We start from the raw sequence: 24206 nt of genomic DNA, 5'->3' as shown, positions 1-24206 counted from the left end.
TAATGCAAAGACACTTTGCTTTAAAGCTTTAAAGGATTAAAAGCGGTGTGAAAGTTCAGCCAGAGTTGCCTTGTTTACTCATTTTGATGAGATCATATTATATTTGAAATACAAACTTTGGATTTGCATTTTATTTTAGGCCTTGTGTTTGCACAGCTGTTAAATTAAGTTAAATTGAGAGTAAGATTTTGCACAAAAGTTGTGTTTATATTCCTGCAGGACGATTTCAAATAACCATCCTGTCAAACGTGTGAACATTTTCCAATGATACTCATTCCTGCCCGAGAGGAAACTCACAGCACAAACATTTAATTCTGACAAAAGAAAATAAAAAAAAAAGATTCTGCACATCATATATGAACACACGGCGGCTCTTTATTTCAGCAGCTCCCCCACGACCCAAAAATATTCAAACCACCCCGCTCATTATAATTCATCATCACCAGCTCTGCAGAGGGGAAGACAAGTTATCTCTGAAAATTAAAAAGGAATCAAAGCAAAACAAAGAAAACGTTGGTCTGTCACTTGCTGACCTGCAGCATCAGAAAATCTCACTGCAAAGTTAACAGGTAGTTTGTTTGCTTTGGTGTCTGACTGAGAAAAAAAAGTTACCAGGTATTGCAGCGGATCAGGAGGGAGAGGAAAAAAAAGCTCTGTGTTAATTTTCAGACCGTTCACACTGTTATTAAAATATCCAATTTGCAGTTTGGGACACAGAAATAAATTGGGTAAACAATTCATTAAAAACAATATAAAAAGCAGTGTAAAAAAAAAAAAAAAGCACCTCACCATTTCAAGGGATTTAAATTAAGTGCTTAAATAAGGAGGGACATGACCAAAATAAAAGATATCCAGTGAGGAGACTGAAAGACAAACTCGGCAGTGTGGTTTGGTTCTGTTATTGCGACGTGGCAGTGATTCCTGCTGCGAAGGAATAAAAACGGCAGCAGGTCCGAGTGGTTTTAAAAAAAAAAAAAACGTGCTTCTTTATGAAATCTGTTCACTGCAGCTCAGGCGTTCATCATCACGTCTTTCCCCTCTTTTAATTCGCATAAATAACTAACTTTGCTATAGTTAAATGAAACGTTTCGGGACTTTATAAAATCCCCTTCTGTTTGGCGAGATCCCAGAAGGTTATTTCCTCGCTGGCGGGGCGAGGCCTCGGGCTCTGGCAGGAGGCGGTGTGTTTTGGAGGCAGTTTTGGGAGGAACGAGGAGGCGCTCACAGCTTCTTCAGCCGGCTGTACATGTCTCTCTTGCTGCGCTCGCCGGCCCAGGTGCGACTCTTGAGGCGAAACTTCCTGAGGTCCTCCTTGAAGTCCTCGTGGTGCATGGGCCGGTAGGACTGAGGTTCACATTGTGACTGCGCGGGAAGAACACGAGACGAGTTCACAACACTGAAGAGCCAGCGAGGGTTTCAATCGACACACCGGAGGGTCACTCACCAAATGTTTCATCCAAATAAACTCTTTAGATGTAAAATTTCAAACAGCTAAAACGATGTTTACGTTGTTTAAATGTTTTGTACATCAATCTGTGGAGGCCAGTTTAAACGAGGAGCTAAAACAGCGTCCAACCATAAACCAGTTCAAAATCATGTATAAAAACACGATTTTGACGAGGCACAGGGATGAAGAGGAGGTCTGACAGCGGTTACTGTTACTCATTTGGTTAATTAATATTTATTTTTTCCTAGTTTACTTCTTTTTTCTGTAAATAATAATTTACAGATTTCGGTTATTTGAGTGAATGCATATATGTTTAAGTCATTAGAAAATAGGTTGAAATTAATAAGGAAGCTGGTTAATTAAAAATGTATTTAATTTTGGAGAAAGGGTGGAATTGAAGAAGTTTGTGCTTCTTCCTCCTTTTTAAGAATGCAAATCAAGTCATCGTGTGTTTGACCATTTTTTTGCTTCGTGTATTTCATTGTCTGGAAATATGACTTTTGTCCGTCTGCTTCGTTTGTATGATAATAAAATAAAAAAAATAAATCAAAGAATCAAACATTAAAATCTAGACTCAAAGCCTCATTTGTTAATCACACTTGATCTTACGCAACCAGTCGGCTGCCAAAAGTCCCTAAAATGTGTCTTTCAATAGTTCATCTGTGCTCAATGAAACAGTCGACTGTGAGGATCAAACACAAGAATTCAAACCAGCGTCACAAGACTACGATCTGACTTTTGATCTTACTTTCAGTCTTTGGCTTTTAGCTGCTGCATAAACCAGCGCGTCCAACTGAGTGAACTGAAAACAAAATCTGTCAAACGGCCGGAGTGGAGCTCGCGGTGAAATCGATTTGTTAACAACAGTTTAACAGCATCAGCGGACAGAGCGTCAGCTTCAGGGGAACCTGAAGAGACTCACCTGGAAATGGGGGAAGAAGTCTTTGTATCCGCCCTTGAGGATGTAGAGTTCGGGGTAGTGGAGGTTGGGATAGTCGTTCATGGCGCGGTCTCGCTCCCTGACAAAGCGGCACATTCGAGGGCCGCGCTCCGACGAGAACTCGCAGTGGAAGATGATGACGACGCGTTTGTCCACACAGGAGGGGGCGATGGGCGTTTTGAGGAGGAAGTCCTCCACCTGGTCCTCCTGGTGCAGGTTCAGAGCGCCCTGAAACGCCAAAAACCCAACACTTAATTCATGACGTACAGGAACTGATACAGAAACGCTTTAAAGAGCGACCTCGGTATGTTTTTACAAGGATCAAATTTTACCACTTTTTTGTGTTGAAGTGAAATTTAGAAATAGTTCATTATTGGGCGATTGTGCACCGTTAAACATCCACTTAGTGTTTTTGCGAGTGACCGGCTCAGATTGTTATTCTGACAAAACAAAGGATGACTTCAGAAATAGACCTTTTTGTTAAAGAGTACAACTTTTTTTTTTAAACCAGAAATTGCCCCAAAATCACCATCACCAAACCCACCAGACTCCGTTTAAATAAACAGCAATTTAATAATCGAGAAAAACTTCATTCAAAGTCACAGCGCAAAGACGTGGGCAGACAATATCACTGAGTGCAGAGATGAGCTGTGCCGAAACTTTAGCTCGTAAATGACAGAAACGGAGTCAGTTGGTGATGCGTCCAGCAACGCAGCGCCCCCACGACCGACCGCGGTTACGGGACCAATGACAGCGACATTCAAAGTCGACAAAAACAAACAAAAAAAACTCACAAAAGCCGTCTTAGTCACCTTTCTACAGTTCAACAATCACCAACTCTGGTGTGTTTGAAATAAACTCTTAATGTTAGACGTGAAAATAAGCTGCAGCTGTAACACAAACATAAGGAGAAGGCAAAGAGCAACTTCAGAACACATCGCCCCCAAATTAGCAGGAAATTAGTACAAAATTATTTGAAAATTAATTGAAAATAAGCAAAAAACTAATTTAAAATGACCTGAAAAAGAGCAGTGTTAATGTATATTTTCTGTAACATTATTTGAATCTATAATTCTAATGAATATAACAATATTTTTGTGGACATTTTCCAATAACTTTCCACCATTTTTTAAAATGAATTTAAGGCATTTTTAAATGTTGATCATTTTTGGGACATTTCTTGCAAGTTGTTCATTTCCTTTTTCCGGTTTTGAAAAACAAAACAGTTTGGTCAGGTTTTAAAGGGTTCAACAGCTTGTTAGCGGCGTCTGCACAAGATGTCCATCCAGCTTTTAAAGAGTTAAATAACTGAATTAAATCAGGAGTCTTTTGGGTTTGGCGATGGTGATTTCAGGGCTGTTTCTGGTCAAACAAAAAGGATCTTACTCTTTAACAAAAACAAACAGTCGACTTAACTGACGGTGCAAAGATGCTCCGAGTATTTACATTGCAGCCTGTACTGCAGCTAAAACTAGTGAAGTATAACTACATAGGAGAAATACTATCAAAATGCAGTATTTCTGTTTCCCTCAGTGACCTTCAGCGTCGAAACAAAGCTCTTTAAGCTGGCTGTGACGCACACTTTTACATTTCAGAAGGAAAAAGTCATTTTTTTAAAGCTTTAATCAAAAACACAAATATGTTGGCGCTCACCTTTATGTGTCCTCCCTCAAACTCGTAGGGGTAACGGCAGTCCAACACAATGACCCGCTCCACTAGATGATTGAACTGTCCACACAGAGCTGCCACCATCTGAGGACCACAAAGATCACAACTTTACTCTGCATACATACATTTTTTCAAAATACATTAAACAGTTTGCTCCATTCTGAAACACTAACAGCGAAAAAAGCCTCCGCTCACCGTTTCGGGGTTAATGTACTTGAGGTCCTGATGTTTGCCGTCCACTGTTGGCAGCACAAACGGCTGAGAGACGAAGAAGAAATCAGATCAGAGGAGTAATTTAACAGCAGAGATTTAACAGTGTAACAAACACGGCCGTCTTCCTTACCTTGGTGAAATCTCCAATCAGCTGATCGGAGCCGTCGTCGCCGTCCAGCAGCTTCTCGATGTCAGTCTGGCAGAAGGACTTGGACCTCTGGAGCAGAGAGCAGCCCTGAAGGAGGCGAGGACGAGGAGGTTTAAGGAGGCAGCCCAGGAGAAAATGAGGTAATCTGAGATTGCTGGTGAAGCCGGTGACAATAGCCAGTGGATTCAGCCATTTCTCCACCTCCACTAAAGAGGCGGCAGATGGGTTTAACCCTTTATATTCTGGCCTGTGCTTTTGTCTAATCTGATCACTTTCTGCGCTCTACAAGGTGATCAAATCAATCAATCAACTCCCAAGTTCAGAACAGCCGCCCAAAGCAGCTACTAAAACTTTCTGAATCAACTGAATGAGTTCATCTTGTGCAACACAAAAAGTGCATAGTTTAGAAATATTTTCATCAAGTTTGAACCATAAATCGTAGCTCTTTTTTTTTCCCTGCTGAAAGTAAGCGACTCTGCTGCTGTCGGTGCTATCGCAGCCTTTACAGAAGCTTCCCTGTCCATATTTGTTTTCCCATCATGCTTGTGAGAGTCTTTCCTGTGTGCCCTGCAGGCAGGTCAGTCCAGGTCGCTCAGTTCACTCCCTCAAAGCGCAAAGTCACGTGATGTGGCCCTCCGACTTACTGCAGACAGAAACTGCTTTGAAGGATGACATAATGCCACACAAAAAAGTGGGAAAAAAGCACTTCGACTTTTTTGTAAGAAATGTCAAAAGTTTGTAAACTCCACAGCTTTTAACGTTTATTTTTCACGACAGATAAAGATCTTTAAGTCAAACTCTAATTCCTTAACTTTGCAAAGGTTTGCATGACCGTGGGAACGTTTTTCTTTACACCAAGCACCACTCTGACTTTGACAGGACTCACCATTCTTGGGGATTCGGGGTTTTGCTCCAGGATGGTGACATGTGTTCCTGCCAGGCTGCGTCGCCTCTTCACCCTGACCGGCGTGTTTTCGTCTGCGGGGCAGTCGGGACGCTTCACAGCGGGACGGGACGAAACCGGACTTGGCATGGAGGGGGAGCGGAACAGGCTCCGCGGCCGGCAGCGAATCACAGGCTGAAGGAGACAAAAATCATTAAAGTTAACACTTAACACACATTTTTTGAGATTCATCCCTTGAAACCTGAGCAACTTGGTTTATTTACAAAAACATGGGAGAAGGTAACAATTGGGTTAACAAGACATAGCTCAAAAATCTGCAAAAAAATTGTTAAAAAAAAGAAAAAAGCTGAAGAAAATATCCTAAAAATAAGTTTAAAAAAAGTAAAAAACATCAACATGACTTAAGGGGCTGAAAAAAAACTTTAAATTTAAAAATAACTTTAAATATGAAATTATTATAATTATAAAGAACAGTTTTTTTGGAAAATTTTAATTTTAAGCCTCCCTTTTCTTTTTACACTAATCTTTGCAATTTTGGAACATTTCTTGCCAAGCTGGTCATTTCCTTTTTCGCCCACAATTTCAACAGAAAACAAACCAGTTTGCTCAGGTTTCAAAGGGTTAAGACGACATGCCAAATAAATACAGTATAGATGATACATGCAGGGGCCCAACAAGACTTTTGCCTTCTTCTGAATGGTACAATTTTTAATGGAAAACGTAATTATGTCATATAATATGGAATATGAGACATTTATTTGTCCTTATGGACCTCTGAAAGAACGTTTTATCTCCACAGATTCCTGCTGATCTTGCAAATCAAACAATAAAGCAACATTTTTTACTGCCGCTGACATGTTGATGCCTATTTCCTGTAATTATTTCCATTCAGACAAATTTACCTCAGAGATTTCGTTTGCAAAAAGACAAACTTACCGAGTCCTCTGCTGAGCTGTCAGCCACCAGCGGGGCAGTGAGCAGGCTGGCCATTCCCATCGGCATCGCAGAGTCGCTCTGCAGGTGGCAAAGATTTAGAAAGTCTTTTGTGAGTCTAATAGTGCAGATAATGATCTCTAATTAAAAGTGTGACCTTCTATATTCCAGGGGAAAAGAGTGATTTTAAAAATTTTCAAGTATGTTTGGTGGAAATCCATTCAACTAAAAGTTTCCAGACGTCGGTGTTAAGAGACGGGGGCTCACCTCCATGTTGTCATCCAGAACGTCCAGGAAGCCGTCGTCCTCGTCGTCGTTTAGCGAGGACGTTGGGGAGGTGCGTCTCAGGAACATGGGGCTTGAGTCGTTGAAGTCAAACTGCTGGACTGAAGGGGGCGACGAAAACTGCACGAGGGTGAACATGGAGGAGTGTCAGCTTCTTTGTGGAAGCAGGTTTGTGCACAAAGATGGATACTGATCGTCGACATGTTCACGTACCATGAGGGCCGGCGCTGAGCTGGGACGACGGGCGAACGCGTCCTTTGACTGACCGCTGTTGAAGGAGCGCCCGCGACACCGTGACACCGGCTTGGTTGGTTTCTTGAATTCAAAACCCTCCTGGAAAATAAAAAGAGGAACTTTTTTTTGTTAATCAATGCTGAACTTTTTAAAGAATTTTCACAGCAACCAATTGTCTTTTTTTGTATGATGCTAAAAAAAAAAAAACCCTAAGTTTTGCCAACTATATTTACTCAATGGCTACTTATTGATTATTATCTGATTATAATCTGTACAAACCATTAACTTACAAAAGAAAAAAAAAACCGCATTTGTGTGTGGGTTAATATCCGTCTAAACACCCAATATTGACATCAATATTATTCTGCTAAATAAAATGCAAAGACTCAATAAACTTCTTAAACAATGCAATGCCTTCGCCGTGGCAACAAATCAGCTTTCTGAGCATTACTGAAGTTCTATATACAAAATCACCATGTTTGTTTACAATAACTTCCAGGTAGAAAATCCCAGCATCACATACATTTTTTTGTTTTTAACAACCTAAAGAAGAAAAAAAAACATTACTGTCAGAAAAACCTTCCAACAATGAACTGAAGTTTATCTCAGCCTCAAGACACCATTGACAAAACAACAACTATTTTTTATTTTCCCTTACAGATTATGGAGTTGCTTCAATAAGCGTATGAGGTGAAACGGTGAAAATAGTCTAAATATAGCGTACTCAAACAGATACTGATTCTCTTAGAAAGCTAACAATGTAAAAGTTAAGGCTGAAAAGACAAACTGCATCACTGACCTCCGGCATGTTCTCCTTGTTGTCGCGTTGAGAGATGGAGGAGGCTGTCATTTGGGGGGGGTGTTGTCCGAATACGCCGTAGCGGTGGGAGTCCGGTTCTTGTCCCTTTAAAGACGGACTGAAACCCTGCAGCTGGAGCTGAAGACGAGAGAAGGAGACAAATTCAGCAGAGGCTCAGCGACTGTAAACAAGTGGCGGTTTTACAGTGGAGGATGTTTTGCACGCACTTAAAATGAAAAACTGCCCTTAAGACAAAACACTGCATCTCAACCGCAGCTGCAAGTTTAATGTTTACTGAGAAGCTTAAAAGTCAGTTGGGATTCTTTTAAAACTCCCTCTGCTGTTCTCAGTTCTCCCGTCCCTCATGTGTTTTATGATCTGACTTTAAACTCCACTGGAGGAGTATTTGGAGATAGGACGGCCAAATGACAACAGGCCAAGTTCCCACAGCATCTGTCGGCCCTGAACATCAGCCAAAAATCTGACTAATTAAAACAAGACGAGCAGTGCTGTAAACAAAAAACATGACAAATCTGCTTACCGGCAAAGAGTGGATTCTTCGAATTGGCATCCTCCTGTAATTGACGGAAGAGAGAGGACGGCATCGTGGTCAATACGAATCAAATCAACGGACGGGCGGGCTGTTTTAGTTTAAGAAGCGAAGTACTCCTCAGAGAGCAGTACTGTTCCAATGAGGAAAGACAATAACAACCAAACACATGTTAATGATTTTAGAGTATTGACTTGAAAGCAACTTACTCATTGATGATTCTGCTCGACTGTTGAATGGCTTTTTCAAACCTGTGACACAAAACATAAATCATTCAAAATAAGGTTGTACAATTAAGACAAGTAGGGATTCTACTAATGATTAATTTTATTGATTCTTTAAGTGATGAATCGATTAAAAATGTAGTACTGTGATATTCAACTTGCAGCCTATGGGCTAAATTTGACACCCAAAAGGGGGCCAAGTGGCCCTCAAATCATTTTCTAATTCACAATAAAGTGATTCACACTGGGAATTGTTTTTGCACTTTTAGTGTACATAAGGTGCCAGAGTGCTTAAAACATCAAAATAGAGCTTGTTTATTAAAAAAGTGCCAGTGAAGGACCGCCCCTACCCCCGTCAGAGGTCCTACCTAACAGCCGAATGTCCTGAAATCCTAGAGACGTCCTAAAATCTGAGAAACGCCCTGAAATGTGGCAAACATCCTAAAATGTGACAAATGTCCTAATATCCAAGAAAAGCCTTAAAATCTGAGTAATGTCCTAAAATTCTAAAAATATCTTAAAATCCTACAGCGACTGGCCCCTGGCCCCGAAGTAAGTAGAGCATCCCTGATGCAGTCTAACAAAATAACAGTGAAATTCCTAAAAGCCAAATGTCTTCAAATTGTTTGTTTCGTAATCCTTAAATGTTGTCGATGATGAACTAATCCAATTACTGGCAGATTATTTCAGCACTAACGAAAAGTTACATAAAACCTGCAGAGGAGGGAAGCTGAGGGCCTCCACCGGCAGTGCAAGAGCACTTTGTGCTCATAAACTACAAAGACAAAGAAGCTGGAGCGCTATTGAGAAAGCGAGAGGAACGGTTGGACGAGAGGAAGTCGGCTGAATGCGTCGAGGCGAGAGGTGGTCTTTGCATTGGAGTAATGCCCACCTGTATGCTAAATGAGCAGAGAGCTCGGTGTGTCGGGGGGAGGGAGGGCAGGAGAGGGGATGCAGAGATCAGCTAATCTACCATATGCCTGCTGGAGCCAACGCCGCCAACCCCTTTTCTGCAAGAGCCCTTTGTTTGTCGAGGAGAGAGCGTGTCCCATTCAGAGCGGCCGGGAGAAGGGAGGGTGCCCTCATTTCAATGGCCCCCGACACAAGAAAAAACTCCAGCCCCCCTTTTGCTATTGAAATAACAGTGCATAGGAAGAGTGTGCCAAAACCCAGAGGGGGTGGGCTATCATTAAACCCGAGCGCAGGACATGTCCTCCCCCAACCTGGAAGACTCCTAGCAACCGAGCAGCTGTAAAGGAGGTGAAGGAGGACCAAATGCTGCTGTAAAGGAACTCGCACATCAGACGGCGACAGATGTCTTCACCAAATGCAGAATTAAAAAAAAAAAGGGCCACCCAACATCGGCAAAACTGGGGTTCATGCACATTTTTACCAATTCATTTCCGCAACTTTTCCAATGACTGAGAGGCAAATTTTCCAGGCAATACAATCTCTGAAACAGCCACTGATACTCGTCGGTTCTTCTTCATTACTACATAACAGCTTTTTGTAAATAAATAAGACTGAAAAAATGAATCATTCAGAACTGAATTAGAACTGAATATTTAAATATAACTAAGGGACTGTTTGTTTTTTATGAAGTATTTTTTGAAGAAAATACTTTGGCAATTTTTCTTTTTTAAAACAAGTCTTCTAAGCTTCCAATTTCCAAAAGTCCTTGAACACACTGTTTTAATATACAGGTTTATGAAACAAAACTCCATGACTTTTCAAAATTTCATGACTTTTTTTTTGGTTTTTCGTGACCATACCAACCCTGAAACTGAGGACATGCTGACAAGCTGGTCGAGACTCAAGTTTCAGGCAAACATAAAACTTCACTTCTACAACTTTTTTAGTGAGAAACTTAAAGAAAGTTAAGCTCACATGTCTTTAGCAGCTTATCTTCTTAGTAAAAAAAAAAAGAGTGACGCTGCCATCTTAAATCCAACGGTAGAAACAATAATCCTACAGTTGGGAAATAGTGCTTGGCTCAGCTGAGCCCAAGCGCAGGGCGGAGGTGGTGGGGGGTGGTGTTGGGCGCAGCTCGCAGACTGATTGATTAGAACAGACATGACGAGGACAGTGCAACTTACGTGTCCTCCATTTCGACAGCGTCCATGGGGCTGGGGAGATCCATGCCGAGGCCTGAGGGAAGAGAATCGTATCAAAGATCGATATTTAAGCATCAGGTGGTAAACTGCCACCGTGTTGTGTTACGACTGTGGCTGGTGAATTTTGCTGACTCAACAAGTTAAACAGGAACTAAACAGTAAATGTGGATGTCATTTTACACTGTAGACCAGTTCAATTTGTAAAGAAAGGGGGTAATCTGTGAGTAACGGCACATAATAGGGCTACATCAAGTAACTCTCTTTAGTACCAATTTACTCACTGAAATGTGGATCAACATCATTTTTTTTTTTGTTTTTTTTTGCTGTGTTCAGACAGCTTTCATAAATATTTAAACCTTTCAATCCTTTATTTTCCATTTTTTTGTTTGGATTTGTTGTTGCTGCTAATTTTCAGGTATTTTTGTACATTTTACTAATTTCTTGTCAATTTTGTGGGATAATTTCCTCCTAAGTTGCTAACGTTAATTTAATTAAGCCCCACCTAATGTGTGGACTTGTTGTCTACTGATGATCTCTTTATCATCTGGATGTGTGTGCTTTAACTCTTTATTGTGAAAAAAACGTCCAGCAAAATTTAATAAAACTTCAGGTGACATTTGTTTTGCTTGTTTTGTCCAACAAACACTCCAAAACATACAGATATTTAGTCAATTAACACATTTGCTGATTAAAAAAGTAGAAAATCCTAATAATTAAGATGGAGGGAAAGTGGTAGAATTTGGCATTTTTGCTTTAATTAACAGATAAGTTGGAAATTATTTTCCTGTACTAAAAAACAACTATTTACAGTAACCACACAACCTAATTTTGAGGAAATTACTGTGAAATCAGATGCAAAAATGATCATTAGGCATTAATTCTAGCAGCATCAATTAGCAAAGACAATAGGTTTTTAGGGGGCTCACCAGCATCAGATGAGACGTCTGAAGCAAAGGAGGGAACCTTTTCAAGTGTTGCATGCTTTCTCCTTTTTGGGGTATCACATTGGCTGTGTAGGGGGAAAGATTCACAGAGAAATCAGACGTTGCAGCTCTTGATATATGAAAAGTTCACCCATGGCTTGTAAAAACAGCAGTAGAAAATCATGTGTACAAATGGGAGATATATCAAGTAAAAGTTTATTAATAATACCTTCCTAGTCCAGCTAAATTGTTCATGTCCAGAGCCAGATTGGTGACAGGGGACAGCACGGCGGCGGGTCCGGGGGAGAACAGGTTCCTGCAGTGCGTGTTCTTTGTGCTCAGCTCGGGCAGAGACAGCGAGGAAAGCCCGGGGATCGCGTCGGGCCTGCTTTTCCCAGCGGTGTGTACAGGACTGGTGCAGCCGAAAACACTCACCGACTCCATTTTTAAGATGTCCAAAATGATTGTAAATCCCGCCGATGTTATTACTTTATGCTGGACTTAGTTTGAATTTCGGGTCGGGAAATTAGCGAGACGTGCCAATCTTCAAGCTAACCCCGAAGCTAACCAGCTAGCTCGCAGTAATTTAAGAAAACATGTCCGAACAAACGATCCTACACACCGTCTGGAGGAGACTCGGTGGATCCGCGATGAGTTTTGATTCAGTCCTGATGAAGTACTAAAGCCACATAGCTGTGGTTGTTGTCGGAGGTGCAGGCAGCGGTCTCCCCCTCTGACAGCTCCTGGTTTCTGAGAAAAAGCGACCCGAGCTGCTCGTATTTATGTTCAAAATAGAAGCTCAGGAGCGGCAATCTCTCAGCCAATCAGCGCCGCCGAGAGATCCGGACGACCAATCAGAGCGCGGAACGTCTGTGCGCTGTTGTTCTCTCACCGGATGAAGCAGCAGAGAGAGGATGTGACACAAGCCTTTAAAATTTCATCTTTCTTCTCAAATGTCTTTTGTTCTCAGACTCTCAACTGTGGGCTCAACATTTTTAACAGTGGATGCATTAAAAAATAACAATTATCGCTCAAAATAATACCTGCTTTAAGGGAATGTTTTTATCTTAAATTTGTGGAGTTTCACTTGAAAAGACAGAGCTTTGCAAAAAAAATCTCCTAAATTACTAAATGGCTGCCTTGCAAGTCTGAATATCCATCAATAAAAACATTATGTAAGTTTGCAAAAAAACACTCTGGTGAATCATCTAAACTGCAAGTTGAAAGATTTTAGCATCATATTGCACAAAACAGAAAGACAGAGACATTTCTCTGTAAAAATTGGTTTAAAAAAAAAAGGTTAACATGGATGTCACAAAATGACCAAAAGTTGAAATGTTTCAAAACTTCTGAGATTTGCTTTAACGCTTTAACAACTAGACTGTCATCAGTTTTCTTTTGCTGCCCTTTCACGTGTATTTAAACGTAAGAAAACTAAAAAAAATGGTTTGATTTCTTCTGAAAATGTGGGGGGAAAACTTAATGAGCAGCTTGGTGGGAAATATCCTGCAAAATGCTTAAATTTAGTGACCAAAAGAGTCCAGAAAATATTATTCATTTATTATCTATTTTATTATTTTTTTTAAAAAACTAGGGAAACATGTCAGGAAAACTATTTTTTCTTCTTTTTTTGCACTTTCTTACAGCCCTTTTTAAACTCCTTTTAAAACATATTTACAGGTAAGTTTCTTCTAACTTACTAATTTAGTGCTTTTTAAAAAAAACAAAAAAAACTGTTAAGCTACTTGCTGCCTTCTTCCCATGTTTATGAAAGAAAACAAGCCAATATGCTCAGGTTTCAAAGGGTTAAACTGCAAAATGTTTTCTCAAGCCTGTTTAAAATTCCACAGATTACATTAAATTATCTAAACATGCAAGTGAAATCAAAGTCTACTGCCTGATTTTTTTAGATAAATATAAAGATTGCATCTGAATTTAGATATCAGGGTACCCAGAATAGATAGATCTTTTCAGACAGTCCGCGATTCATAAACATTTTTACAAATATATTTCATGACCATACACTCGCTGAAACGACTACTGATACTCATTATCAGTTCTGTTCTTTATCAATACTCTTAGCGTCTTTTTCATCACTGTGTAATAGCTTTTTTTTTTTGCTTGATGTTTTAAACATAACTGTTTGGGGTTTTTTGTTGTGTTTTCAACAGCAAAGTCACCATAAAACCTTAATAATGTTTCAGTGAGAACAAATTTAGAATGACAACAAAATAATTTATATATCTGAAATCACAATTCTGAGTTTAGAAAGAGTGAAGAACACAGACATCAGTCGGTATCGGTCGTTCTGTCTTCTGACCATGACCAGGCAGACAACAACAAAACTGACGTGACTGATCTGAACACTGAAGTTATTTAACCAGTACACATTTTTCTCAGTCCATCTTAACTGAACCACATATACTCTGTTACACAGATATCTGTGAGACAACTCTTCATTTTCAAAGTTTGTCCAGGCCTGTAAAATGCTATTTACAAAATCCATTACTTTTTCCAGGTTTTTCATGACTTTATGAACACTGATAGTCTTTCACCATTTGCAACATTTTCGGTAAAGCACGCTGTGACCTGACTGTGTGCTCGTGTACCGGTAGTAGCAGCCGAGCTCAGTAGCCTCCCACTCAAAGTGACTCAGACAAATCATTATTTCACTGATGCAATATTTCCTTTTTGTTTCTCCCCCCGTCTGTCCCAGCAGCACATGCATGCTTTTCTGTGCTAAAATTTAGTTAAATTCATCGATGCTTCTAACTGTAACTGTAACATATGAAAAGAAGTCACATCAGTTTTCATGTCATGTGTGGTTTGCATTTGCGGTTGTGGATTGGGGTGGGAGCAAACAGCTTTTAAAGTGGTTTTAGTTATATTTTCCTACATCGCACATCACTTCCTGTGTCTAATGTGAGAGAAAATGCTCCTTAAAGAGACAGTGTGCAAGATTTACGGGGTTTTAATGGTGTCTTGCGGTGATGTTTGCACATTACAAACAGCTGAAACTTCTCCTGGTTAGAATTACTTACGTTTTCATAGTTCAGGAGATTTGTACCGGGAGCCGAATTATCCACAGAGGTCTCTTTGTCTTCAAAACAAAGCGACCAGGTGATTTAAATTAGTTAAAACACTGAATAAAGCAGTTTCACATTTTAAAAAAAGTGTTTTTCCGATGCTTTAGTTACAGAGAGGATGTAAACTGCTTTGGCCGATGTAAAAAAAACACAAAAACACAAATGATCCTATCTGTCACCAGTGTTTGGTTTGTGCTTTCTGGGCTACTGTAGAAACACAGAAATGCAATATGGTGATATTGACTGACGAGAACCTGCTTCATATGTAGATATGAGTGGCTCGTTCTAAGGTAATGAAAACAAAAAATATACATATTTTCAGGTGATTATACTGCCGATATATTCCCTAAATCTTACACACTAAACTGCAAGTCCCAGAAAACAGTCAAGAAGTCACAAGTATGTTTCCTTTCAAAGATGGAAAAAGTAGCTTAGACTGTAAAAAGATACTATTTGTTTTAACTGAAATGAGTTGGTGTCAACATTGCCTTAAATTTTTAAGTTGACTGAATTTGAGAAGAAAGTTGAATAATTACAAAATCACCTTAACTTGTTTCCTCAAATTCAGTCAACCTCAAATTTAAAGGCTGCCCGCACAAAAGCTTTTTAAAGCTTCGTGTCTTTTTACAGTGTCCTCCACACTGCTTCTACTGCTTATCATTCATTTAAAGCATCGAACATGTGGTTATATGAAAAAACAGTCTTATAAGCTAAATATATTTCAGATGGTTTAGTTTCGGTGTATATGTGAAATAGATTAAAAAATAGGTTTTTCAATGGTTCTGGTACCTTCTGGTTTCAACGCAGACACATATGTAAAGTCATCTAATGGATTAGGCCCTTGTGTCTTGCTGCGTCAGTACGGGCTTCAGGGCGACTTAGTCTGTAAACAGGAACCAAAACTCACGTTTGTTAAGTCAAACACAACGTTGCTGACCTACAGACACACCTGTTCGTAACGAGTTCGACCAGACCGCTGAGGCAGTCCAATCGCCAGGCAAACCTACCTCAGTATCCTGCCTGAGGTTTACGTAACGTTTGTCTTTGTGGTTCTGCAACTTTTCCTTGACTCTCCTCCAGCCAGCAGGGAACGTTCCCACAACATTGGCTAATGTTACCTACAAGTTGCAATAATTTTTTAAAAGAAACATTTTAATCTAATGTTTAAAGAATTTTTTAAAGATGTTTATCATCTCAAATAATGTTCCTATAATTCCTATAAATGTGACATTATAACTGAATATTCTGAGGATGTTTTGGTTATGTTGAGAGGTGACAGATCATGTAATGTTCTTTTATAAAACGTTCCTACAATGTAGCATGAGAGCAAAGGAAGAACATTTTCAAAGTAACATTCAGAGCATGTGATTGAGGCCTCTCGCAGACCAATATGTTGAATATGTTTGAATTGGTTGCATTGTACCATTCTCATAACGTTTTTAGAACCAAAAACTGTGAGCTGGGCTGTTTGATTCATTTACTGCTCTTTCTCCGGATGTTTCTTGTGTACAGTCCTGGTTGTATTTACAATCTTTAATGTGCAGTTATGTGCAATTCAGAGTCTGATACCTTATCTGATACCTTATCAGAGCGGCGGCACCAGTTTTAGCACAACAACAGTGCTTTAACGAGAAGCTCTTTCAGTATCATTTTTAGCTAACCTGGAGCTGTAATCACGGGGGTGTACTGACCTTTGGCTTGTGGAGGAACCGCTGTTCACTGCGACAAAGTATCTGCGTGATTTGCATCGAGAATGTAAATGAAGTTTAATGGACTTCCCTGGAGAGGTACGAGTGCACGCCTGTGACTCCGGGCTCCACACCCCACATCTGAAAAGAAGAGAGGAGACGGGGGAGACAGACAGAGAGACTCAGCTCGAATTAACCCTCCTCCGCAAAACTCCCGACACCTTCTGTTCCCACCAAACACGCACAGACTCCCACCGCCAACCGATCTCCTCTTTACACAAGCTCACAGTAACAGACACGAAGAACAAGAAGGCAAGAGTCACAATCTGTTAGTGCACCAAAGTTACTGGTGCTACCATTAAACACAAAACAATTATACAAGATTAACTCTGGTTCATACTTTTTAGGAAGCTCCCCAGTTCTTGTGCCTCTTCATAAACTCTCTTATTGTTGTGTTTTGTACTCCTGAGGTGGTTGGCTATCTCCATCCGAAAGTCAACACATGATTGGTAAGACAGAGTTCATCTTACAACCTTCAACCCAAACATGATTTATCCTTTTAAAACCTCTGGTTAAATTCTGTAGACCTGCAAGGCATAGTCGATTAATCTGTTGAGCACATTAGTTCGATTTCTTTGAAAAACACATAGGAAAAGGCAATGACCAACTTGGCAATAAATGTCTCTCATGCCCCTATATATATATATATATATATATATATATATATATATATATATATATATATATACATTTTAGTATATATGTCTATAGGCTACGAAAAAACAAAATGCACCTGCAGCTGAACCAGCTACCACAACAAAGAACAGAAAAGCTCGGTTTACAACACAAACAGAGAGACTGCCTGTCTAAGGAGGGAATATGTTGTATATATTGTTAAAAAAGCGTTGCCAACGGGTATGTTATGTGTCACACTAAAGGCTGACACTGTTGAGTTAAACTTAACACCTCTTTTGCTTTCATGATACTGGTATGCTAGCTAAAAATCAAACAACAGAGCTACATGATGCACTTGTTGTTGTGCTCTGTGTAAAAATGAAAAGCTGGCAAAAAGATGTGTAAAAAGATCTTACACCTTTACATACAAATACTTGCTGGCTGCTATTTTAATGCCCCGAATGTCATGTACGGTTCCCTTTAAGAGCTTGAACTTCCTTCCTTTAAAATTAAGGAACCAAAGTTTCACTGACCAGCCCCAACAAACTGCACACAGAAAGCTAGTAAAAACAATATAATGTGTGTAAATGCTGCTATAAAAAGTGCTCCGAGGATAAAGTTTATTACTGCAGTGTATTATTGATAAACCCAATCTTATCTCTCACAACGTGACTCGGTTAAACAAAAAGTGTGTGGCTCTCTGCAGGCACTTTGTTGTTTTGGGCTGTGCTAACCTGTAATTTAGGTACACATAATTGATTCTTCCCCTTCCCGGCCTCAATCCTCAACCATCTGAGCTGTCGGCAAACCCTCCATTTACAGCTCTGAGTAGAGGGTGTAGCTACAAGGGAGGTTTACACACACACACAGACACACACACACACACACACACACACACACACACACACAGACACACACACACACACACACACAGGCTTGCAGTGTAGTTTTGTAGGTATGAAGCACCGTTCTCAAGGTGACCTTTCTTTCACAGCAGAAGCTGCAGATGTTTCGTGAAAATTGAAAAAACTGCATTCAGCTACGTCCGTGAGACACATCACAAGTATTTCTTGCCAGACATGACAAGTATTCAATGTCTTGCTTCGGTTTTATTTTTGTTGTCAACGTAGAAAACTTCTGACGCTGCTTGTAGACCCTCATGTGACTTCAACTCCCAACTGAAACCAAAACTAATGACATTAACTTCACATTAGTCTGTGTTATTTCAAGATAGAGACCTACTATAGATGTTCAGAAAAGAAACCATCAGCTTAGAAAACATATTAAAAATGCAAAGAAAATAAGATTTCATTTCAAGTTTTTCTGGAGTTTCTTTTTGTGTTGGAACAAGTACTTGAATCCTCTACTTAAGTAAAAGTAGCCATACCACAATGGAAAAAAATATCCATTAATATTATTATTATTATTATTATTATTATTATTAAACATAATTAAATAAGTTGCACATTGCCTTTTTCTCAAGTTTTTAAAGAAATCAAACTTATTTGCTTGGGTTCAAAGGGTTAAATATTTGTGAAAGTGATGTCACTCCATTTCTCAATGGGTTTATCTCTAACAATGCATTATGAAGTGCAAAAGTACACACACTTAGTAACAATACCTCTCAGATACACGAGTACAGGTACCTAAAAGTTGTACTTAAGTAAAAGTACTTGGGTCAGGGAGGGATCCTCTTATCATCACTGGACAATTGACAGACACCTCGATCTGCAGGGTACTAATGGTGCATTGAGCAGCTGAGTGGACACTTATTCGTGCGTTTGCATTCGTCTTATCTGTAAATGTTTTGTTGCAAAGGCATTAACATTTAACGCCACTTCAAACAGGCCATTAACACAGACCGAGAGGCAGCAGTGGAGCAGCGCGACAGTCACATGGACTGAGCAGACCTTCACATACTGATGTCACCACGCTCGGGCTGATTAACATCACGGGCTGCTCACAAGAAAAAATGTCTCCCGACTTCATTCCACAGCAACACGTGATGATATGTTTTTTTTGTGGTGCGATCACAGCTATTTATGAGCCTCTCTCAGAGCAAGTTCACGCGATCATTATGTCCTTTACCAACAGACTGACTCAAACATCCATTCTTACTTTCACAATTTCAGCATCAAATCCTTTGGACATTTTTGCCAAAAAGCTGTCAAATTGTGTCTTTATTTTCTCACCACAGTCCCACACCTGTTAACTCTGTTGTTCACAAAATAAAAGCACAAATAAACACTGTTGATCCACACAACAAGGTTTGGCCCCTAACAGTAGCAATAAATGTTTAAGAGAGTGAGTAAATAAACAGCAAACAATAAAGCACCTTTAAACCCCAGCTAAAAGATTCATGATAAGGATGACTAATAATAATATCAACAGTACTCTAAATAAGTAATATATATAATATAAATAAATGTATAGACAAAACATTGTTTCAATATAAAGACTGATGGTATGATATATTTGGTTTGGATTACCAGATTACAAATGTTGCAAGTTTCACTCCTATAAAACCAGAACTATTTGGTTTTATTTGATTCAACATAGTAATCTCTAATATTTAGAAGTGCTGGGAAATATTTTCCATTGTTACTCAAGTCAAATGTCCCTAAAAAAAAGTTTAGTTATATAATGTCTTTCTTGTTAATCGATCACTCTTTTACTCGTGTAAATTTATTCAGTTTCAGTCAAAATCTTGATCCAGATCCACAACAAAAACTGGAACGAGACTCAGATCACTCCTGCTCTGTCATGGAGGCCGTTCTTCTTTCCCTCTCTGGTTTACAATATTGACAAGAAACACACTGTTGTGGCAACATATCTGCATCGGTTCAGTTTGCATGTGCTTATCATGAGAACCCTGTTATCTGAAAAAGTCTGCTGGCGGGAAACCAGAAACCCTATGATAAGGCCTGGAAAACAGCGGGGCAGTATTTAAAGGTAGTTTTTTTTTTTTTTTTTAATCATACAGGAATAGTTTGGGAAATATAATTACCCTCCTTCTCCCCCTATCGGCACTAAAACATCAATCCAAATTAGTCTGAAAGAGGGACGAATCCGTTACAGATATATGAAGGGGGGTTATCACAGCCTGGGATATGCCAATGATTAGCAGAAACATTGATTGTGACACCTAGTCACCTAGTGGAAATAGTATGTATTTTCTCCACATGGCAAATATGACTAAAAAAAGATGAAATAATCAGTGATGCACGATAATCATTATTTCAACCGAGACTGATAATTTCCAGCTTCTTATGGTTGATAAGATACCGATAACCGATAAAGTCATTTTCAAGAGCAAAATCAATATATATATATATATTCCCTCTTCTACTTGAATTGTACAAAAATAATGCAGAAAACAATATTCTGTTTGAGTTATAGTGGAACTATAAAGTGTAACATTCCCCAAAATGTCAGGAAGGAGCACAATTTAGTAACAATAACAATTTAGTCTCCACATTGTATTTTAGACTTATTGTAGGAGCTGAAATGGAAAATCACAGATTAAACAAAAATAAACAATCTTACAAAATTGTATGCCATCTGCACGAACACAGCCAAATTGATAAAAAAAAAAAAGGAGAATGAAAAGCGTATAAAATGCACCAAGGGTTAAATTAGAAAACACATCCTGAAAATGACCATAAATGATCATCTTCTCTCCAAATGATGCCTCCTGCTGTGATGAAGCTGCATCATGTTTAATATGCAAACAGTCAGACTCTTCCTCTATATCTCCTCACTCCTCCACAGAGGAATGTTTGCATGGAGACGGTCAGTCAGCCACTGCTCCCTCCACCTCCTCCCCGCTGTTCATCAATACTATTGTTCCCTCTCATTGTCCTCACTAGTGTCAACGCAGACTCTCCACTGGTTTAGGTCACCACCCCCTACATCTCCATGCTCAGGTTGAGGAGGAAGGAGCAAACATCTGCTCGAGGAGGAGGCCGACAGATGGACAACAACACAGAGGGAGAAGGCTCCAGCCTCTGGCCGAGAATTCTGGAGGGAAAGGAGGACAAAAGTAGAGGAGGGGACGAAGACGGGAGGCCGGGTGGATGTATGTGGGGGTCAAAGAAAGGAAGGAGGAGGCTGATAGAGTGCAGTGACATGTTCTGACAGGCCCTGAGGGATATTTTCCTATCATATGATGATGACTTGGAAGCATTAAAATGTTGATCAGATATGGCACCGAGTATGGAAACCTTCAAGTGCCAAAAGGGAGCAGTATTTTTTTTCCTTGCTTATTCCTAAATCCAATGAATTAAATCACCCATTTGCCAATTAGTTTTAGAAAACGTTCTCTGGCTGCTTGCATTTTGATAATATTAAAAACTTTGGCTTCAAATATAAAAATAAAAAAAACAAATTTAAAAAGTGGCTTTTTTATCAAATAAAAACGAATAAATTTAACAACTTTAAAACATTAATATTTCTCAGAGAAAGAAAACAGAAAAGAAAAGAAAAGTACAAGAAAATTACCTAAAATTAGCAAAAAGAACAAGAAACAACAAGAAAACAACAAGAAGAAAAAACGAAACAAACAAAGAAATAACCTGAAATAGTGCTTTAGTAATAATAACAACACATTATAAATTTATAATTACAAATCATTTTAGTTTTATTTGAGTACTTCTTCTACCACTGCAATGATTAAAAACTTCCATTTTTTAGTTTGGGTAAATACACTAACATCTTCTACCTGTTTGCTGTAGACACTTTCATATAAGCTGAATGTATAAAAATGCAAAACAATGCAAAACAGAAGCAAACTAATGTCAAAACCATTAAATATATAATTAAATATGGAAATTTAACAAATATATCTTTTTTAAGCCGTGTCTCTTTTCAGGCAAATTTTTTATTTTGGGCTATAGCTGAAGAAAATGTATTTAACTTGACTTTTATTTGCTAAAAATCAAAGAGATTCGTGGTTTTAAATCCATCCGAAAATATATTTACACTTCAATTGATATCACAATATGCTTATGAAATAAGCAACAGTCTAGCATGCTTCAGACACTACAGATTGTTTCTGTGGTTAAGTTGTTAGTGAGAAGTTGTCACCATCTCCTCTCTCTTCAAATGTACATGTGTAGAGGAGTCTCCACCCAGCTCGCTCTGCTCTAAATTTACAAATGTGAGAAAGCGGTTTGGTGCATTCGTGCCGAGCAGCTTGTTAAGTGTCTGTCTGTTGACTCTTGCTCCAGCAAACTGAAAAAACACACCGGCTCAGTGTGTGAATTTGTGTGTGAATGTACCCGAGTGTTTAGAGCCTTTAATTATCTGATGTTAATCTCAGCAGCCTGAGAGTGTCGGGGGCTCAAACTCTGAGCGATGAAGGAACTTAATGTCCAGTTATATGATAAAAATGACATTTTTCTTCAGGTTGCTGATATTTATATTGTTTGTATGCTCTTCACTATGTTGAGTTTTCATGATATTTTTTTAGGTAACAACTGTGGTAGGTAACTTTTTGCATTAAAACAATAGAACAAACTTCCCCCCACTTGCAACACTTTAATTTCACACCCTTAATTAAGTATTTACAAGCAGCGTATTAACACTGATAACTTTTTTTAACACATTATAATGTAACTATAAGTGAATATGTGGACAGTTTTAAGTGTTAATGCATTTAATGAACTTGTTAATTATGTTAACGCCTCCTACAAAGCATCTGTCTATAAATAATTCATGAATTATTGATACCAAAGTGTAACTTAGCTTAATTGTTGCTGTTGTCTTTCTTTAAACTCTGTCTTGAAAGGCGCCTACAAATACAATGTATTATTATCATTATCATCGTTATCATTATCATTATTATTATTATTATTATTATTATTAATGGCATATAAACATATGAACAAACATGTAGAAAATGTGTGTTGAAACATAGTTGGAGGTTTATTTTAAACTGTTGAAACTGTTTAATTCACTTAAAAATAGTAGTTTGAATTCTAAGCGAAAAGTCCGATGATAAGGTTTTCTTCAAGAGCAACAAGTTATTTTGGTTAAAGTTTAAGAAATATTTTTATCATGGTTTAAGTTCTTTAATGTTCAAAAACACCATCTCAGTGTTTTTGTAATATATTGATATTGATATGTGTTGATATGTTTGTATAACTAATCAGCTAATTAGGCCCATAACCAATCATCAAAAAAAAATTTGAGAGAGTGTGAAGTAAAGTTTTATTCATGAGAAGCTAAACTTTTAAGAAAAAAGATATTATATTTGTTTGAAAGACATCTAATCAAGTGGGAAAAGAAGACATTTATTATATTTTGTTTCATGCTTGTAGTTTGATGTCTGACACACTGACTTTGAGTAGTTCTCACTCCATTAAACCTGCTGCTTTTCTCATGTAAATGACTTCTGTGTCTCCGTCTCGCTGATGAACTAAAAGAAAAGAGTAACATCCCGTCCAGGAGAGCGGCCCCGTGGCAGCGGGACTCGCTCCTCGTCTGACTGCTAATGAGAGTGATGGACACACGTGTGTGTGTGTGTGTGTTACATACATCTTGAATATTACATGGAGAGCAGTTGGCAGCAGTTGGGCAGCCCATCTGTCAGAGGCTGAGCTGAGGCCTCATTTAAAAAAGGATCAGACAGAGTTTTTAATCATGGATGAGGTCAGGGATTAAAAGTTAATAAGTCCAACAGCTATCAAAGGTGACGTTATGAAATGTTCATAAACTCAACAATTAGCAGTCCTTGAATATAATGTCCCAAATGATCGATTCTTTATTAATTCAGGATTAATTAGTTGAGATGTCATCGTTCCCTGCACAGACGCACAACTATTGCTTCACACTTTACAGACTGTCTCGTAAAAGAGTCCCACAGCGGAGCGTTTCAGGTCAAAGGACACTTCCTCTGGACATTTAGATGACACTCATTTACTGACCTAGTTACCATTAACATCTGAATATATTTCAGATATTCACAGTAAGATCACAGAACATTCATTGCCTGAAATTCATCTCCATCTCTGAGTCCTTTTAGCATCTTTAACCCTTTGAAAACTGGATAGACATCATTTTTGTTGTACTTCATAAAGACGCCTTTCACAATTATTTAAATCTTTGAGCCCTGAGCAGCTTGGTTTGATTTCCTTTAAAAATGTGTGTGTGTGTGTGTGTGGGGGGCACTGAGCAACTCAGCAAGAAATGTCCCGCAAATTGCAAGAAATGAGTAGACTTATTCATCCACATTACAGACTACACAACCCAAACTGTGACACAATATGTGACAGCAGCTGCCAGAAGAGAGACATGGTAATTTTTCTTTTTACTTTTTTGTAGGCATGGTGCCACCTGCTGGTACACTGTGGGACTGCATTTTGGGTGCAATTTA

The 24206-nt window shown here is 38.9% G+C and overlaps 1 protein-coding gene across 1 annotated transcript; it reads right to left on the bottom strand.

Annotated features, from left to right (window-relative positions):
* Positions 1 to 355: 355 nt before the first annotated feature.
* Positions 356 to 12158, bottom strand: cdc25b (cell division cycle 25B). The gene is made up of 15 exons (XM_042500290.2): positions 11612 to 12158; positions 11386 to 11468; positions 10442 to 10493; positions 8331 to 8372; positions 8113 to 8146; positions 7572 to 7709; positions 6752 to 6871; positions 6521 to 6658; positions 6257 to 6334; positions 5303 to 5494; positions 4399 to 4503; positions 4251 to 4313; positions 4041 to 4139; positions 2370 to 2615; positions 356 to 1362 (listed from the first exon to the last, which is right to left on the bottom strand). The coding sequence occupies exons 1-15, from the start codon at positions 11824 to 11826 to the stop codon at positions 1222 to 1224; spliced, it is 1746 nt and encodes a 581-aa protein (XP_042356224.2). The 5' UTR covers positions 11827 to 12158; the 3' UTR covers positions 356 to 1221.
* Between the last annotated feature and the right edge of the window lie 12048 nt (positions 12159 to 24206).

This window comes from Plectropomus leopardus, chromosome 14 (genome assembly GCF_026936395.1).
Source record: "Plectropomus leopardus strain MGB_pleo_1.0 chromosome 14, ASM2693639v1, whole genome shotgun sequence".
Lineage (NCBI taxonomy): Eukaryota > Metazoa > Chordata > Actinopteri > Perciformes > Serranidae > Plectropomus > Plectropomus leopardus.
This window is presented reverse-complemented; position numbering and strand designations above follow the sequence as displayed.

Excerpts from the sequence above, each read along its gene's own strand:
- cdc25b (XM_042500290.2), bottom strand. The coding sequence starts at position 11,826 with ATGGAGTCGGTGAGTGTTTTCGGCTGCACCAGTCCTGTACACACCGCT. Across the intron at positions 11,469-11,611 it reads AATTTAGCTGGACTAGGAAG|CCAATGTGATACCCCAAAAA; the intron begins GTATTATTAATA and ends CCCCCTACACAG. Across the intron at positions 6,872-7,571 it reads ACAAGGAGAACATGCCGGAG|GAGGGTTTTGAATTCAAGAA; the intron begins GTCAGTGATGCA and ends TTTATTTTCCAG.